This window comes from Bufo bufo, chromosome 5, assembly GCF_905171765.1.
Source record: "Bufo bufo chromosome 5, aBufBuf1.1, whole genome shotgun sequence".
Taxonomy (NCBI): Eukaryota; Metazoa; Chordata; class Amphibia; order Anura; family Bufonidae; genus Bufo; species Bufo bufo.
Window position 1 is genome coordinate 80,389,841 of NC_053393.1, and position 19,405 is coordinate 80,409,245.

Genomic DNA, 19,405 nt, shown 5'->3' on the forward strand with positions numbered 1-19,405 from the left:
TGATTTTTTTTTAGTTTAAAAATGAGATCATTGTGTAAAACTTAAATTAAAAAAAGTATACATATTAGGTACCGCCACGTCCGTAACAACCTGTTATATAAAAATATCATATGACCTAAAAAATAAAAACAGTGCCCAAAAAAGCCTTTTTTTGTCACCTTACATCACAAAAATTGCAACACCAAGTGATCAGAAAGGCGTATGCCCCCCCAAAATAGTACAAATCAAACTGTCACCTCGTCCTGCAAAAAATGAGATCCTACCTAAGACAATCGGTCAAAAAATAAAAAAGCTATGGCTCTCAGACAATGGAGTCACTAAAATATATATTTTTTTTGCTTCAAAACTGCTATTATTGTGCTAAAGTGAAATAAATAAAAATAAAGCATACATATTAGGTATTGCCGCGTCTGTAACAACTTGCTCTATAAAAATATCACATGACCTAACCACTCAGGTGAACACCATAAAAAAAAAAATTAAAATGGTGTCAAAAAAGCAATTTTTTGTCACCTTACATCACAAAAAGTATTATACCAAGCGATAAAAAAGTCATATGCACCCTAAAATAGTACCAATCAAACCGTCATCACATACTGAAAAAAATGAGCCCCTATATAAGACAGTCGCCCAAAATTTTTAAAAAAACTATGGCTTTCAGAATATGGAGACACTAAAAAATAATTTTTTTCAAAAATGCTTTACTATGTGAAATTTTAACAAACAACCATCATATAGTCATATTTGGTACTGTTGCATCCGTGACAACCTGCTCTATAAAAATACCACATGATCTAACCTGTCAGATGAACGCTTTAAATAACAAAAAATAAAAACGGTGCCAAAAAAGCTTTTTGTTACCTTGCCTCACAAAAAGTGTAATATAGAGCAACCAAAAATCATATGTACCCTAAAATAATACCAAGAAAACTGCCACCTTATCCCGTAGTTTCCAAAATGGGGTCATTTTTTGGGAGTTTCTACTCTAGGGGTGCATCAGGGGGTCTTCAAATGGGACATGGTGTCAAAAAACCAGTCCAGCAAAACCTGCCTTCCAAAAACCATATGGCCTTCCTTTCCTTCTGCGCCCTGCCGTGTGCCCGTACAGCAGTTTACGACCACATATGGAGTGTTTCTGCAAACGACAGAATCAGGGCAAAAAATATTGAGTTTTGTTTGGCTGTTAACCTTTGCTTTGTTACTGGAGAAAATGTATTAAAATTCTTGTGGAACACCTAAAGGGTTAACAAAGTTTGTAAAATCAGTGAATACCTTGAGGGGTGTAGTTTCTAAAATGGGGTCATTTATGGGTGGTTTCTATTATGTAAGCCTCACAAAGTGACTTCAGACCTGAACTGGTCCTTAAAAAGTGGGTTTTGGAAATTTTCTGAAACATTTCAAGATTTGCTTCTAAATTTCTAAGCCTTCTAACATCCGCAAAAAATAAAATGGCACTCAAATTTTTTGACTCAATTTTACCACTATCACGAAGTACAATATGTGACGAGAAAACAATCTCAGAATGGCCTGAATAAGTAAAAGTGTTTTGAAGTTATTACCACATAAAGTAACACATGTTAGATTTGCAAAAATCGGCCTGGGATTTAAGGTGAAAAGTGGCTCGGTAGTGAACAAGTTAAAAAAAAAATTCTATCTGCAATAGAAAAGTAATGTTTGCAACACGTAATGGTCCTGAGGCTTTAACTGGTAGAAAGCCCCTGAACATTTTTAAATCAAGAACCTTTCATCTATAAGGGTTTTGGATGCCAAATTCTTCTGTCCTATGGCACCACGGATGTGCCGGAAACACTGAGGAGAGAAAAAAAAAAAAGTATTCCTTTTTAATTAACAACATGAAAATTTTGAAGCTAACAATTTTATCAAAAAGCTGACTTACTTCTTGTTGCAGATAGGTGATAACAGCAGCTAGAACAAAGTTTTGCGACATGATGTCAAGAACGCAGAAGAACAGAGTGTCAAAGATCAGGAGTGTTGATTCATGACCATAGAAGAGGACGTCGCTGAAAGAATGATTTTCATCTATGGAAGACAACAGATGAGGAAAACATTACATGTTTGGGTAGGTAATATGCTAATATTGAAGCCTATAACAAAAAGATCCTTTAAAAGGGGTTGTGCACCTTTTGGGGGGAGGACCTGTGAAGAGACTCTTACTTACCTGCTTCCCGGTACTGGCTCCCCTTTCCTTCTTTCCCCGGCCTTGGCTGCAGGGTGTGAACTACGATTTGATACCACTGCAGCCAAATACTCTCTGCAGCAGTAATATGCTCCCCTTGGGTCACGTAACCATTTATTTAACATGACGCAAGGGAAGCAAGTCACTGCTGTGGCCAGCTAGTGGCTGCAGCAGCAGCAAAACAAAAGTTAATATCCTGGGAGCACAGCAGAGGCTCGGGAGCCGGCATCGAGAATCAAGTAAGTATGCTTGCCTTCGCAGGTCTGCCCAAGGAGGAGGAGGGGGGTTGGCCAAAAGGTGCAGAACCCATTTAATACAATAAAGTAAACCCTGAGTGGCCAACATAAGTAATAGTAAAACCCACAGAAAGGCGCACACACCAACTACAAAAATTGCATCGCAAAAACAGCTGGGCCACGTGTATGCACTAGGATTCAAATAGCAGAGACCAGTATAATAGGACACAATTAATGCAAATACTTATAGAAAGAAATATAGGCATACAGACCACTATGGTGACCATGTGCCTAATATGCATTCTACCACAGCTTCTTTAGAGGGGCAGTAGTAGGTGTATTTTTTACTGTTATCTTTATCTATGTATTACTTCAAACCTACTAGTAACATCCTAACTGACTACCAGTATGAACAGACCCCAGAGGTAGGTTTTTTCATACGCAGGAATATCTGGAGTCCTATCTAGCCCTATAGGACCCTGGTACTAATGGCAGGGACGAGACTACTTGTTCCTCCAAAAGGAAGGACGAACAGGAGTCTCCTTCAGGCCTAATACAAACAATAGGGAAATGCAACACACAGATCCCAAACAAAATAGAAAAAGGGAAAGGAAAAACCTAACTTCAAAAGGGCTATGGAAGCACCAGGAACTCCGCTGAGATCCACACACCAGCTATCCACAACTGAAACTGAAGCTATAAACCCCCAGCATTGTGGAGAAGCAACAATAAATAAGGAAGGTTAAATTACCACATTAGCAACACCTGAGGCAAAGGATGTGGCCATTACCAGAAACAACACGCCTATTGATCCACAAGGAAAACCTGTCAGCTCAAACCACGGGTTGCCAGTCTCACCGTTCTCCTGCCACCTGTCGCGGGAACTTTGTATTAACTTTGTCTACATGATAAATGCCATTTGCTGAAGTGACACAACCCCTTTAATGCTAGTCCACTGCATACTGTACTATAGAATCTACTACTGCTCATAATACAACTGTGTGTACACGCTGTTACTGCAGAGTGTACAAGTTTTTCACCTACCTGCTGAATCTAATATAAATCCATCTGAACTCTGCTGATGTTTATGACATACTCTCACCTCAACAAGAGGTAAAAAAAAAAGTGAAGAGAATCCAAAGAGGGCAGCTCACACATGATGTAAATGTGGGAGGAGCTTATAAATGGCAGTTTGCAGGGGGAAGACAGCAGCATCCTGGACACACAGATCCATAATGTATTACTGGCAGGGAAACATCCACATGAGAAAAGATTGACATGAGAAGTACTGTAGGTTGTAAAATAAATTAGGAGTAGGTAATGAATGAAGATTGCGGATTGAAACTCAGAGAAACGAAGTACAACTTTTTTTTTACTCAAGACTAATGTGCTAAAATCATGTCTTCCATGAACAAGGTATCCATAGCCTTTATAGATGATTCAAGACAGAAATCAGAGTAGTGAATGGTAGTAGTAAATAAATAGTATCCACAGAATCTCTGTGCAGTGTAGCCAGACTTTGGACATGTAACTTGAACCAATTTTATTAAAAAACGGTACACCAACTACATCAGGTGGATCTTCATTAAAGGGAACCTGTCATGTGGATATTTGATTATAATCTAACTAATTATATACAATCATTAACTACTAAAAAGTACCTTAGATGTATTCACTTACTGGTGTGACAGATGGTTACCTCATAATATACACACAAAGATGCCGCATGCTAATGAGCTGATTTGAGTCCAGCGTGATGTCAGTGAGTCCAGCGTATATTTAATTCAGAGCTATAGCCACTCCCCTGCCCACCTGCTGCTGATTCATATGGAAACAAACTGTCAATCAGCAGCAGGTGGGCGGGGAGAGTCAGGAGCTCATGAATATTCATGACTCATCATTATCAGCTGGAGCTTTTCAATACAAGATGTTGGCAGATTGACTGGGTCAATTAAAGAAAGTGACCCAGCATTTTGCTAAGAGAATCAGTCACTTATTTATGTTGCCCTTAGGACACCATAAAACTGGTGACAGGTTCCCTTTAAAGGAGAATACGATCTTGAGACCCATGGCATCTTCCAAAGTCGGGCACCTCCATTAGTTAACGGCATAACCACAGACTTCGCCCAATTAATGCGCAGGCCAGATAGTTTACCATAGTCATTAAGGATCTGCATGGCTCCCGTAAGGGAGTTTATCCAGTCATCCATGAACAGTAGCAGATCATCTGCATAAAGCGCAACTTTTTCAGTCAGCTCACCATATTGAAAACCACGCACTGAGGTTGCTCGTCTCAGAGCTTCCGCCAAAGGCTCCACCGCCACCGCAAACAAAAGCGGTGACAGGGGACACCCCTGTCGCGTCCCTCTATGCAGTTCAAAGGAGTCCGACAAATTCCCATTAATCCGCAATACGGCTTTCGGGGATGCATACAGAAGCTGTACCCATTCTATATAGTGGTGTCCAAAGTCCATCTTTTCAAGCACTAGCCACAGATATCTCCATTCCACACTGTCAAATGCTTTGGCCGCATCAAGAGATGCGACCGCCGCATTCGAGGTGTGGACCTGGCTCGCCTGGATATTTAGAAAAAGTCTTCTGACATTAACAGCAGTGGAAGCATTCGGCATGAAGCCCGCCTGATCTGTGTGGATAAGCGTCGTGATAACCCGGTTTAGTCTGTTTGCCATCACTTTCGCCAGTAGTTTAATGTCCGTCTGCAGGAGCGAGATTGGTCTATAAGAATCCGCTTCTTCATCATCTTTACCAGGCTTCGGAATGAGCACAATTATAGCTTCATTCACCGAGGCAGGCAAGCGTCCCGCTTCTTTTGCCTCTTTGCGGCAAAAGTATGGATGCATATCGTTTATACAGTTCAGCGGGTAGGCCGTCTCTCCCTGGCGCCTTATTACTAGACATGGACCATAGAGCCTCCTCCAACTCCTCAAGAGTTACTGGGGCATCTAACATATCTTTGTGTTCCCCCGAAAGGGTACGCAGCGGTAACTGCTGTAGAAACCCCCGAATCTCCTCCTCCGAAGCTGTCATCTTGGACTCATAGCGAGGAGTAGAAGGACTGCATAATATGGGCTATCGTGTCAGGATCATCTCTTATTACTCCCTCTGTATCCCTGAGCGCCGCTATACATGATGACTGCTGCTGAGCTCTAGAAATTAAAGCCAATAACCTCCCCGCCTTTTCTCCCTCCTCATAATAGGACTGCTTTTGGAAAAAGCGTTTATTCTTTGCATTTTGCAATAATTTGTCATTTCATTTTTGCTGTGCCTCTTTCCACCTTGTCTCAGTGTCTGCCGTTGGAGCAGCAATATGTGCTGCCTCCAAGAGACCCACCGTGGTGGTCAATTTTTGTATCGTCAATTTGGTTTAGTTTTTTTTAGCATTGATATCCACTATTAACAGCCCCCGTAAATATGCTTTCATGGCATCTCACACCACAAGTTTAGATGCCCACGGGAGATTAAGGTCAAAATATTCCTTCAGTTTTTCACCTATGCCCCCCAGATCCGGTAACACATTCAACCAGTGCGGATTGAATTTCCAGACCATGTTTCTCCGTATTCTGGTAGGCTGGAAGTCAGCAATCGCCAGAACCGGAGAGTGGTCCGAGAGTCTACGTGGTAAATATTGGATAACCCGGAGAAAACTCCCCATACCCGCATTCCCCAATATGAGGTCAATCCTTGATAAAGAGTCATAGGTAGAGAAGACACACAAATATTGTTTCGCCAGTGGATTTTTCAATCTCCAGAAATCCAGCAGCAGGGATTCCCGCAAAAGCCTTCCGAATAGAGTGAGGCCGCACCCAGGAGAATGAGAGCCTCCTCCCATTCTGTCCAATGCAGGATCAATAGTACTGTTAAAGTCTCCCATAACTATGACTGGAACATCCGGTACGTCCGCCATATACACCAAAATAGACTTAAGTACCTGTGGGGAGTAAGGCGGTGGGATATAAACCCCTATTATCACACACGGGGAATTATACAGTGTGCAGTGTAGACAAATATATCTTCCTTCCCTATCTATCTTGTACGAGATGCAGGTAAAAGCTATGGATTTGTGTACTAAAATGCTGACGCCCCTTGCATATGTAGAGTACGTAGCATGGTAGCAGTGTCCAGCGCAATGTGGGTTGAGTAACTTCGTTTGATCTTCTAGTAAGTGTGTTTCCTGGATGCAGCATATCACAGGGTGGTGCTGTTTGACACTATCTAGAATGGCCCTTCTTTTATTGCCTTCCTTTACCCCTTTGGTGTTCCAGCTGAGGAAGGGAACTATTCCCGCCATGACAGTCGTCTATTCATCAGGACATTGAGACGGATGGGGCCCAAGGGATCCACTGCTAATAAGCACAGTATACTCCTCTTGTCTTGCTCCAGGACATTAATTATGGAACTTCGGAAAAGCATGGTCACACTTTACAAACTCTAACTATTAAAATGGGAAAATAACCCCTCCCCTTTCTTTAAACTATACTAAAAAGGAAAATTAGAACCAAGATGGCGCTGTAGCCTGAACAGCGGGCTCCCACCAAATACACCCGAGTTACCAGGCCCATGGCGTCAAAGTAGCACCCGTCGTCAAGGCCAAGCACCAGTGGTCAGCCTATCTACCCCAAACGTAGGGCGGTATCAACAGTAATTATAACTGTAGGAATAAACAGAGAACAATATGTATCACAGTTAGAAAATATACAAAGTATTACAGACAGTTTAAGCTCTCCTGCAACTCTCGGCTATACTTAATATAAGCACATCATGAGACCCCTGTTGGCCACTGTTGCACGAGTAAAAACAGAGATAAGGAGATGTATGTAGGCAGCTTACAAAATAACATAGCAGGGTCCATAGACTGCACGCGATAGCAAGTAAATGCAGATTCAAAAAGAGATGAACACACAAATATGAGAGGTGTGAACTCCCTGCATTTTAAATAACTACATTACGTGTACACAGTCACGAATCATCCCGCCTTCTATTCTCTCGCAGCTGTTGTTCATGCCTGTCCAACCATGTCATGACTTCTTTAGAATCCTCAAAGAACATGGTGGATTCCAGCGCTGCCACACAAAGTTTTTCCAGGGAAGATCATCGAGTAGCTGACATCAAGAGCCCTCAGTCGCCTCTTTACATCAAGGAACTTCGCTCTCCTTTTTTGGACTTCAATGGAATAATCAGGGAACAGAGACACTCTGCGGCCATCAATAGACATGTCTGGCAGCTCTCTGGCTCTTCGGAGAATAATGTAGTGTAGAATCCTCATAATCACCGGTCTGGGGGGTGCACCCGGTGGTAATGGGCACCCTGTGGGGCCTTTCCATAGCAAACAGAGGAGTCAGATTGCTTGGCCCGAATAGATTTTTCAGCCAGGATTCAAAGAACTCTGTGGGATTAGTACCTTCTGCTTTTTCTAGTACACCCACCAGACGCACATTGTTTCGGCGTGATCGGTTCTCTAAGTCATCTTGTTTAGCTGCCAACACATCCATCTGCCTGGTACATTCAGCGACATCACGTTTAAGAGGATGAATAGACTCCTCCACATCGCCCACACGGTTTTCCAGGTCGGTCCGCAAGTTTTCGCAGATCGCGGCGAAACTATAGTTACGTCTTCTTTAATGGCTCCTACTTGAACATTAAGAGTGTGCAGCGATTTACCACACTTAGTGATAGCGTGTAGGACGTCTTTAAGAGTCGGTTCAGCCACTATGTCTTCTCTGTCAGTGAGCTGTGCTGAGGGATCGCTGGCTTGTGCAGCTTCAGGGACAGCAGAGCTTTCTTCTGGCCGTGCAGCAGCTTCCCCTTCTCCCTCCTCCTCAGCAGCCTGATCGGCAGATCCCCTGGAGGGAGGATGTCTTTCCCTTGCCACTTTAGCGGTTAGTTGGGCAGCAGAACGGGCAAACTTACCCAGCTTAGCTGCAGTCTCCCTGTGCAGGTCAGCCGGGCGGTCTGTGCGGCATGGGGTTTCACTGCCGGCGCAATCTTGGAGCTCGCGGTCAGCCACTCTCCCCTCTTGGACATTTTCGCCGGTCGGATCACGAGCGGCATCGGAGGTAGGTAGGTCGGCCCTGGGCACACTGTGGGCGCTTTTATTGAGGTTCTGCAGCAGGGTTTTCAGGATAAACTGCCGAGTGCAGGACGGAGCCGAGCGAGCACACGTCCTGTTACATGCCCGGTTACGCCACGCCCCCCGACTTTGGCTTTCCTAAAGAAAAATAAACTGTTTGCCATGGCTGCCACTAACGGGACCGGAGTGATTAGCTGATCGCTGCAGCGGCCCTATTTTAAAAGGGGTGGTCTCATAAAACCCTGCCACTGCTAGTCTCAAATCACTGATACACATTTTTATAGGTTGTCCACATTTAGAAAAACATGTCTGATTTTTTTCAAAAATAGCACCACTCCTGCCCACAAATCATTCCTGATATTGCAGTTGAGCTCTAATGGAGTGGAGCTGCAATACCAGACATAACCTGTGGACAGTTGTGGTGCTGTTTTTCAAAGAAAGCAGCCAAGTTTTTCTACTTCTAGAAAACCCAGTTAAAGCGTTCAGGCACAAGGGCTAGCAAACAACATAATAATCAGATAAAAGTTTGGAAGACCATAGATCTTGGGAAGGACAAACCTATAAGGCATCTGAGGCAAGCCTAGCAATATATTCCCCTAATATCAGTATAAAAGTTACCACCCATATTAAGAGTCCATTTAACCAGTCGATCACTACAGTAGTACAAGCTATAGCACGTCCTATATAATACCATCAGTGGCCGCAGAGCTATCACATTTGCAATGAACATGCTAACCACCCACAGCATCCATGTAATCCTACTAGCAATGATCTGACTTTTGCTACCGTGTGACGACACTGGTCAATCAAGTTAGAGGGAGGGGGCCGCTGAACCCTAAGTGGTTTCTTTACTGCCTATCCATTCTCTCCGCCTGTGCAATAAAGGTAATTACCATTGTAAAAGATACTTCTGTCCATTGGCTCCATGAATTCCATGCTGAGTATTCGTTCCAGAAGAAGCTTGTCTTTCACAAAGTAATCCATCTCTTTAAAGGCCTGCAATAAGCACAAGAAAGAGCAAAATGTGAGACCTCCTCTTCAGATTTGACTACTTTAGCTATTTAAGGGCAATTATCACTCTTAAAGGCGTTGCCCAATGAAATACTATTCAGAGAACTGTGAGATCGGCAGGGGTCTGTCCACTGGTATCCTATTCCCTGTATGAAAGGAGCAGCAGGTTGCACTTGCACACGGTGGCCTATTCACTGCTGGACTCCGTTATGCAGGAGTCCTCTCCTGCATAACAGATAACCAGACGGATCCGTTATGCGGTCCATATGACAGAGTGCAAAACGGAATGTCTCTTAAAGGCATTCCGTTATGGCCCGTGGTAACGGAATCCATAACGAAATTGCCAGAAAACCACCTGAACGCCGAACTCGAACTTCAAAACATTAACTTCGCTCATCACTAATCATTTCACATCATACTTTATCATATGGGCTATTTTACCACTATTGTGGATGAGCACATAAAAGAGGCTGTCTGCTTTAGAAAACCCTTTGTTATAAAACTATCAGGACACGTTGAAGACAGGCATTTTCCTTCATAAGGACTCCACTACATAAACCAAATTTAAAGGGGTTGTCCCACAAAAATATTCTACATATTCTGAATACTTTTGTAATAGCATGTAATTAAAAATGTATTATAGCTACTGAGTTATTTGATGAACTCTATCTGTATAGCGCCACCTGCGTGAGACGGAAGCACATGCGCAGTTCCATCCTTCAACTGCTACCGACTGCAGCAAAAAGGACACACCCCCTGAGAATAGACATACCTCCTAAGCTGACAGCTTGGAATAAATCTAGAAGAACAATTGGAACAATAAATGAGGAGATCTCTAGGTCCATGTGAGGTACAGGGCTGGTTCTGGCTTTGTTAGAAAGAGATTGTCATGTACTAGATTATGTATGAATTAAATTTTTTACATTATTCATGGGATATCCCCTTTAAGACAAAACAAGTCTGACCCTTGGCTCCGGAGGACTGCAGAATCCACTAAAGACAATGGATTAAGTTTTCACTGAGACTACGACCCCTACTGTTTTCAAGGGCAGCCCGTTTGACTCTGCAAATGGAAGTCAAGGGACCCATATTAATCCAGGAGGTGAAGGTTTTAGTAAAAGGAAACTTATTTTTTTTTCTTTTTGTAAATTTGTCTTTTAGCCTGAATTAAATTAGCAAAATCCACAGCAACATATGAATATTTTATAAAGTAACATAGTTTGTAAGACTAAAAATGACATACGGTATCTTCATTCAGTACAACCTGCTATGTTGATCCAGAGGAAGGCAAAAATCCCCAAATGAAGTAGAAGCCAATTTTCCTCATCTTAGGGGAAATAAATCTTTTCCAACTTCTTCTCTGACTAATCAGAATAACTTCCTGGATCACGACACTTCTCCAAAAATCTAGTAACTATAACCTGCAATGCTGTTACTCTAAAGAAAAGCATCCAGGCCCCTTTAAAATTCTTTTAATGAACTGACCATGTATAAACGTGTATAACAACCGAGACCTGATACATACATGATCAATGAAGGAACTGAGAAATTTATTCATGGTGTAATATGCTTTTGTGCTCTGTTCTGATACAGATGTAGAACTGTGTAGAAATCGAGAAGGTCCACGATTCTGAAATTGAAATAAAAAATTAAAGAGAATAAATGTTTTGTTGCAAATCTCCTCAGCGCAGAAGTATTTTATCATACCAACCTTTATAAAATTATCATGGATCCGATCAAACTGAGACCGGGTCCGACTTGAAATAGAAATCTGAAATGTCTGAATATCCGTGTTTGGCTGTAGCCCTCGTTGGCTGCACAAATTCTCCTAAAATAGAAATGTCAAAGTTTCAGTTAATTTTTTTAGATTAAAATCTTTTTTTTTTTTGTAAGTTTTTAACTAATTGACAAAAGACAAAAAGAAACAATGTAAATACAGGAACATAAATGCCAAATAGAAAGGTGCCAACAAAACACAACTAGTGGCTATGTCTACCATGCAAATAAAAAAAAAAAAAAAAATCGAGGGCAGGGGTGCAAGTGACGGTGCATGGGGCATTACACTTCCTGTCCTCAGTGGACTGGAAGCAGCATGGACGGGACCCTGGTGCTGGAATGGAGTGTCGGTGAATAGGTAAGTGCCTTTCTTTCTTTAGACAGGGAAGATTCAGGGCCACAACTACAAGTTCAATGGGTAAGGGGGGTCGGACAACACCTTTTTTTTTTTTCATTAACATTTTATTAAATTTTTATGTCATACAAAGTCAGAATTATATAGACATTAGTACAACAGCTTAAAATCTCGATAATATGTTTATCTTGTATTATCCATTTACACAAAAAGGAAAGTAAATAAGACATTTATCCCACAACACCCATCCCTCCCCTCACCAGTAACACCCTTCCCATCTGGATGCGTCTCGAACTCCCATATTTTGTATTCCTAAGTTCCTACCAGGCAATGTTCCTACGTCACTTTCAGTTTCTCTAGTGTCCCTTTTAGATCTTTTAATAAGTACCACTCTGTATGTTGGAAGTTTTTCATAAGGTGTCCCATCTGCTGATAAATGCTTGGAAATAAAAGCATTCCATTTATCTACAAATCGTGTTGATTTCTGATTTTTATGAGCTTCTGCTTCCAGCTGGTCCATCAACAGAAAGTGTCTAATTTGGCCCTGAAATTCCCCTTCAGAAGGGACATGTGGAACCAGCCATTTACGGAGTAAACATCTCAATGCTACAAGTAGCACTCCATCCACCAGCCCAGGAACCCTGACATTATCCGGTTAGTCATAAAATAGCACCACCCGAGGCTCACATGGCTAAACTATCTGCCAAGTATCTTTAATCCAAGACAAGATCCATTCCCAGTACAGCCGTACCTTTGGGCAAAGCCATATACAGTGGTCTAGTGCAGCTTTTGGTACACCGCATTTTGGACACCCAGTCAGCCTTGTTTTATTGACTTCCGAGGAGGGATATTAAAGGCATAAATCGCTCTGTGCATCAATTTTAGGACAACCCCTTTAACCTTTGTACTTGTTCAGTCACAAAGCCAACATATAGGAATAGGTGTATCACACACTGTCATGGTGTGGGAATATAGATACCAGGATGACATGCACTATCAAAAAAAGCTTCATGCCCATGCTGGACAGAGGACAGTTGTGTGGTAACCATTATCCAAGAAGGCTTTGGTTTGACCTAATCCATACTAACAGAGTTTTTTCTTGAAATAATCAAAAGCTATTCTGTCATCAATAAAGCACATGGAGAGCCACCTATGGTTGATCCAATAGAGTCTACCAAAGGAAATTTGGAAATTCATACTATATGTAGAGGAATATGGGAGGTAAAACCTGCCAAAATTAAAATGAAATTGTAAAAACTAAAATAATTAAAGTAACATTTTAGCATTTTAGTTTCATCTAGTGTCTGCAAAATGCATGCCAAAATTAAAAAGAAAATTCAATTTCTCTATTTGAATTTTCTTTTCCAACTCCAGTGTGGGTAATAAGTGTCAAAAATAAATGTAAAATTTAAAATTTCCACTTTGTCAATTAATTCTCCTCTTCCTATAGTGGGGTTTTCATGTCAAAATCATAAATCAAATGAAAACACCATGTAGAATCTGAAAATGGTAGATTAAGATTTCAATTTCATCTCTTGCAGGCATTTTCCCTGCAAAAAGTCAAATGAAAAAGAAAGCCCATTTGAATTTTAATTTAAAGGTTGTACTAACATTCAGATTCATTTAAATGAGCAGTAGTGGACGTGGTGCAGCATGCAAAATGTTATTTATTTCCTGACTGAACAGTGACTCTGTATGTCCAATAGAGGGCGCTGTGCTTCAAAACATTTCCAACAGCTAACACAGGATCAAGTTTATCATTCCAATAGATGGCGCTGTGACAGTGAAATCTTAGAACTGTGCTGAATGCATAGGATAAGATTATGAATCTAATAGATGGTGCCCTCTTTTTGAGGAGTGAGTTATACTAGGATTATGATTATATCAGTAACTCTGCTGCCCTTTTAACCCCCAGATGCCATGGTGCCTAATCACCCACAGCATCTATGGGGTTAATCTGCTCTTCCATACTTGAGTGAGGACGTGGTGGATGTTGCTCCAGAAAAGCTTAAAGGGTCTCAAATTATGGTACATATATCATGCGCCCTAATCGGTGACTTTTCTACATCAGTACAGTGGCATAAAACAATTAATAAAATGTGTCTATGTGACTAAAAATCAGGGTGCATGACTTGCAGAAACGCGGAGCATCCTTGGCATCACTGTTCTGATTGCTGGGAGAGTTCTGACCCCCATGATCAGTATTGATGGCCTACAATAGCGCTTAGCAACCTTCGGCCAGGGGTATAGCTAAAGGAGGTGCAGAGGTAGCAGTCGCTACCAGGCCCAGGAGCCTGAGGGAGTCCAAAGACTCCAGTGCCGCTTAAGACACCGGTATTAAACAAAGTACATGCAGGTCAAGTCATTACTCTGGCTGAAGAGAAGGGGTTAGGTCAAAAACTTGGCATGGGGGGGGGGGGGGGGTGTGTAGGTGTTGCCGTTTCAATTTTTGTCTCAGGCACCGCAAAGGCTATGTGCTTCTCTGCCCCTGAGGTAATGGGGCCCAAACTGAACTCTTGCACCGGGGCCCAAGAGCCTTTAGCTATGCCACAGCCTTCGGCTATCCAGCTGCTGTGAAACTACAACTCCCAGCATGCACATTTACTCAGCTGTTCTTGTAACTCCCATAGATGTGAAAGAAGGATTCTGGGAGCTGTAGTTTCAGAACAGTTGGAGCTCTGGAGGTTGCTGATCCCCAGCCTAGGATATTGATATATGGCAGTGCACAATACAGTTCTGTGTGTGAAGTCCTGACAAAAGAACAGGTGAGGGTCCGTCATTTTGTAAATCTGCAGCAGTAAAATCCACAGCAAATCATGCCACTGAATAAAACTTCGCACCGCAGTCCAATTTGTGCAGTGAATTTTGTTTGTAACATGTGGCTGAGACCCCTTAACATCATATCCACTTTGCTGGCACGTAAAGGCTGTGGACCTGCCACTATATACTTGTGTGCAGCAAATCTACAGCGTTTATGTCCAGTGTGACACGATGTACCCTAATATTTCCATGTAGCTATAGGGTGGGCCCTAGAATCAGTTTTTCTGGTGGGCCCTAGGCACCCAGTCCAATAATGACCCCAGGCACCAGGTGAATTTACTTGGTTTCTGGAGCTCCTGCACTCAATTGGTTCCCTGTCCCTCCATTCCGGGCGCTTCTCTGTGACGTAGATGATGTCATCACAACGCCTGCGACTTTACACCAGAGCAGACCTGCCAGAAGAGGCCTGTCTGCATCACTGCATGATCATCGTGGGACTCCGCTGGGACAGGTTAGTTGAGACTGTCCTTCCTTTTTCTGTTTATGTGCCTGAAAACTGACCCCTGGCCCTAATACTGATCGAAACTGTAATATTGACCCCTTACCCCAATACTGACCCTAACTGTAATAATAACCCTAATCCGAATACTGACCCTAACCTTATTACTAATCCTAATCCGGACTCCTAACTGTAATATCAACCTTAATAATAACGGTAACTGTAATACTGACTCTACTATTAATCGTAACCCTAAGGGCTCATGCACACGACCGTATGTATTTTGCGGTACGCAAAAAACGGATCCGCAAAAAATACGGATGCATTCGGCACAATACTAAGATTTTACTGTCACAGCGCCATCTATTGGAATTGTAAACTTGATCCTGTGTTAGATGTTGGAAATGTGGAGAAGCACAGCGCCCTCTAGTGGACATATAGAGTCACTGTCTGTTCTACTCCAGGCCAGTTTTTACTTTCCTGCCCAGGCCATTTTTTGCAAATCTGACATGTGTCACTTGTTATATGGTAATAACTTTGGAATGCTTTTACTTATCCAAGCCATTCTGAGACAGTTTTCTCGTGACACATTGAACTTCATGACAGTCATAAATTTGAGTCAATATAGTTCACCTATATTTATGAAAAAATCCCAAATTCGCAATGTTCTAAATTTCTATTTCTCTGCTTTTAAAACAGAAAGTGATACCTCATTAAATATTTATTACTTAAAGGGGTTCTGCACTTTGTTTAACCACCTCCGGACCGCTGTACGCAGATTCGCGTTCCGGAGGTGGCAGCCCTGCGCTCAGCGACGCATATACGCGTCATCTCGCGTGAGCCGGGATTTCCTGTGAACGCGCGCACACAGGCGCGCGCGCTCACAGGAACGGAAGGTAAGAGAGTTGATCTCCAGCCTGCCAGCGGCGATCGTTCGCTGGCAGGCTGAAGATGTGTTTTTTTTTAACCCCTAACAGGTATATTAGACGCTGTTTTGATAACAGTGTCTAATATACCTGCTACCTGGTCCTCTGGTGGTCCCCTTTGTTTGGATCGACCACCAGAGGACACAGGTAGCTCAGTAAAGTCCCACCAAGCACCACTACACTACACTACACCCCCCCCCCGGTCACTTATTAACCCCTTATTAGCCCCTGATCACCCCATATAGACTCCCTGATCACCCCCCTGTCATTGATTACACCCCTGTCATTGATCAACCCCCTGTAAAGCTCCATTCAGATGTCCGCATGATTTTTACGGATGCACTGATAGATGGATCGGATCCGCAAAACGCATACGGACGTCTGAATGAAGCCTTACAGGGGCATGATCAATGACTGTGGTTATCACCCCATATAGACTCCCTGATCACCCCCCTGTCATTGATTACACCCCTGTCATTGATCAACCCCCTGTAAAGCTCCATTCAGATGTCCGCATGATTTTTACGGATGCACTGATAGATGGATCGGATCCGCAAAACGCATCCGGACGTCTGAATGAAGCCTTACAGGGGCATGATCAATGACTGTAGTTATCACCCCATATAGACTCCCTGATCACCCCCCTGTCATTGATCACCCCCCCTGTCATTGATTACCCCCCTGTAAAGCTCCATTCAGATGTCCGCATGATTTTTACGGATGCACTGATAGATGGATCGGATCCGCAAAACGCATACGGACGTCTGAATGAAGCCTTACACGGGCGTGATCAATGACTGTGGTGATCATCACCCCATATAGACTCCCTGATCACCCCCCTGTCATTGATCACCACCCCTGTCATTGATCACTCCCCCTGTCATTGATCACCCCTCTGTAAGGCTCCATTCAGACATTTTTTTGGCCCAAGTTAGCGGAATTTTTATTTTTTTTTCTTACAAAGTCTCATATTCCACTAACTTGTGTCAAAAAATAAAATCTCACATGAACTCACCATACCCCTCACGGAATCCAAATGCGTAAAATTTTTTAGACATTTATATTCCAGACTTCTTCTCACGCTTTAGGGCCCCTAGAATGCCAGGGCAGTATAAATACCCCACATGTGACCCCATTTCGGAAAGAAGACACCCCCAGGTATTCCGTGAGGGGCATATTGAGTCCATGAAAGATTGAAATTTTTGTCCCAAATTAGCGGAACGGGAGACTTTGTGAGAAAAAAATAAAAAATATCAATTTCCGCTAACTTGTGCCAAAAAAAAAAAATTTCTATGAACTCGCCATGCCCCTCATTGAATACCTTGGGGTGTCTTCTTTCCAAAATGGGGTCACATGTGGGGTATTTATACTGCCCTGGCATTCTAGGGGCCCCAAAGCGTGAGAAGAAGTCTGGTATCCAAATGTCTAAAAATGCCCTCCTAAAAGGAATTTGGGCCCCTTTGCGCATCTAGGCTGCAAAAAAGTGTCACACATCTGGTATCGCCGTACTCAGGAGAAGTTGGGGAATGTGTTTTGGGGTGTCATTTTACATATACCCATGCTGGGTGAGATAAATATCTTGGTCAAATGCCAACTTTGTATAAAAAAATGGGAAAAGTTGTCTTTTGCCAAGATATTTCTCTCACCCAGCATGGGTATATGTAAAAAGACACCCCAAAACACATTCCCCAACGTCTCCTGAATACGGCGATACCACATGTGTGACACTTTTTTGCAGCCTAGGTGGGCAAAGGGGCCCACATTCCAAAGAGCACCTTTCGGATTTCACTGGTCATTTACCTACTTACCACACATTAGGGCCCCTGGAAAATGCCAGGGCAGTATAACTACCCCACAAGTGACCCCATTTTGGAAAGAAGACACCCCAAGGTATTCCGTGAGGGGCATGGCGAGTTCCTTGAATTCTTTATTTTTTGTCACAAGTTAGTGGAAAATTATGATTTTTTTTTTTTTTTTTTCATACAAAGTCTCATATTCCACTAACTTGTGACAAAAAATAAAAACTTCCATGAACTCACTATGCCCATCAGCGAATAACTTGGGGTCTCTTCTTTCCAAAATGGGGTCACTTGTGGGGTAGTTATACTGCCCTGGCATTCTAGGGGCCCAAATGTGTGGTAAGGAGTTTGAAATCAAATTCTGTAAAAAATGACGAGTGAAATCCGAAAGGTGCTCTTTGGAATATGGGCCCCTTTGCCCACCTAGGCTGCAAAAAAGTGTCACACATCTGGTATCTCCGTATTCAGTAGAAGTTGGGGAATGTGTTTTGGGGTGTCATTTTACATATACCCATGCTGGGTGAGAGAAATATCTTGGCAAAAGACAACTTTTCCCATTTTTTTATACAAAGTTGGCATTTGACCAAGATATTTCTCTCACCCAGCATGGGTATATGTAAAATGACACCTCAAAACACATTCCCCAACTTCTACTGAATACGGAGATACCAGATGTGTGACACTTTTTCTGCAGCCTAGGTGGGCAAAGGGGCCCATATTCCAAAGAGCACCTTTCTGATTTCACTCGTCATTTTTTACAGAATTTGATTTCAAACTCCTTACCACACATTTGGGCCCCTAGAATGCCAGGGCAGTATAACTACCCCACAAGTGACCCCATTTTGGAAAGAAGAGACCCCAAGGTATTCGCTGATGGGCATAGTGAGTTCATGGAAGTTTTTATTTTTTGTCACAAGTTAGTGGAATATGAGACTTTGTATGAAAAAAAAAAAAAAAATCAGCATTTTCCACTAACTTGTGTCAAAAAATAAAAAATTCTAGGAACTCGCCATGCCCCTCACGGAATACCTTGGGGTGTCTTCTTTCCAAAATGGGGTCACTTGTGGGGTAGTTATACTGCCCTGGCATTCTAGGGGCCCAAATGTGTGGTAAGGAGTTTGAAATCAAATTCTGTAAAAAATGACCAGTGAAATCCGAAAGGTGCTCTTTGGAATATGGGCCCCTTTGCCCACCTAGGCTGCAAAAAAGTGTCACACATCTGGTATCTCTGTATTCAGGAGAAGTTGAGGAATGTGTTTTGGGGTGTCTTTTTACATATACCCATGCTGGGTGAGATAAATATCTTGGTCAAATGCCAACTTTGTATAAAAAAATGGGAAAAGTTGTCTTTTGCCAAGATATTGCTCTCACCCAGCATGGGTATATGTAAAATGACACCCCAAAACACATTCCCCACCTTCTCCTGAATACGGAGATACCAGATGTGTGACACTTTTTTGCAGCCTAGGTGGGCAAAGGGGCCCAAATTCCAAAGAGCACCTTTCGGATTTCACAGGTCATTTTTTTACAGAATTTGATTTCAAACTCCTTACCACAGATTTGGGCCCCTAGAATGCCAGGGCAGTATAACTACCCCACAAGTGACCCCATTTTGGAAAGAAGAGACCCCAAGGTATTTCGTGATGGGCATAGTGAGTTCATAGAAGTTTTTATTTTTTGTCACAAGTTAGTGGAATATGAGACTTTGTAAGAAAAAAATAAATAAAAAAATCATCATTTTCCGCTAACTTGTGACAA

General features: G+C 42.5%; 1 protein-coding gene across 1 annotated transcript in view; it reads right to left on the reverse strand.

Annotated features, from left to right (window-relative positions):
- Nucleotides 1-1,559: 1,559 nt before the first annotated feature.
- The window catches only part of TMEM67 (transmembrane protein 67), a 72,519-nt gene continuing 54,673 nt past the window's right edge, over nucleotides 1,560-19,405 (reverse strand). The window contains exons 24-28 of the mRNA XM_040434308.1: nucleotides 11,244-11,360; nucleotides 11,058-11,162; nucleotides 9,415-9,517; nucleotides 1,898-2,040; nucleotides 1,560-1,809 (exon numbers count right to left, since the gene is read on the reverse strand). Coding sequence (XP_040290242.1) covers nucleotides 1,729-1,809; nucleotides 1,898-2,040; nucleotides 9,415-9,517; nucleotides 11,058-11,162; nucleotides 11,244-11,360 — 549 coding nt within the window. The 3' untranslated portion in view covers nucleotides 1,560-1,728. The remainder of the gene's footprint in view (nucleotides 1,810-1,897; nucleotides 2,041-9,414; nucleotides 9,518-11,057; nucleotides 11,163-11,243; nucleotides 11,361-19,405) is intronic.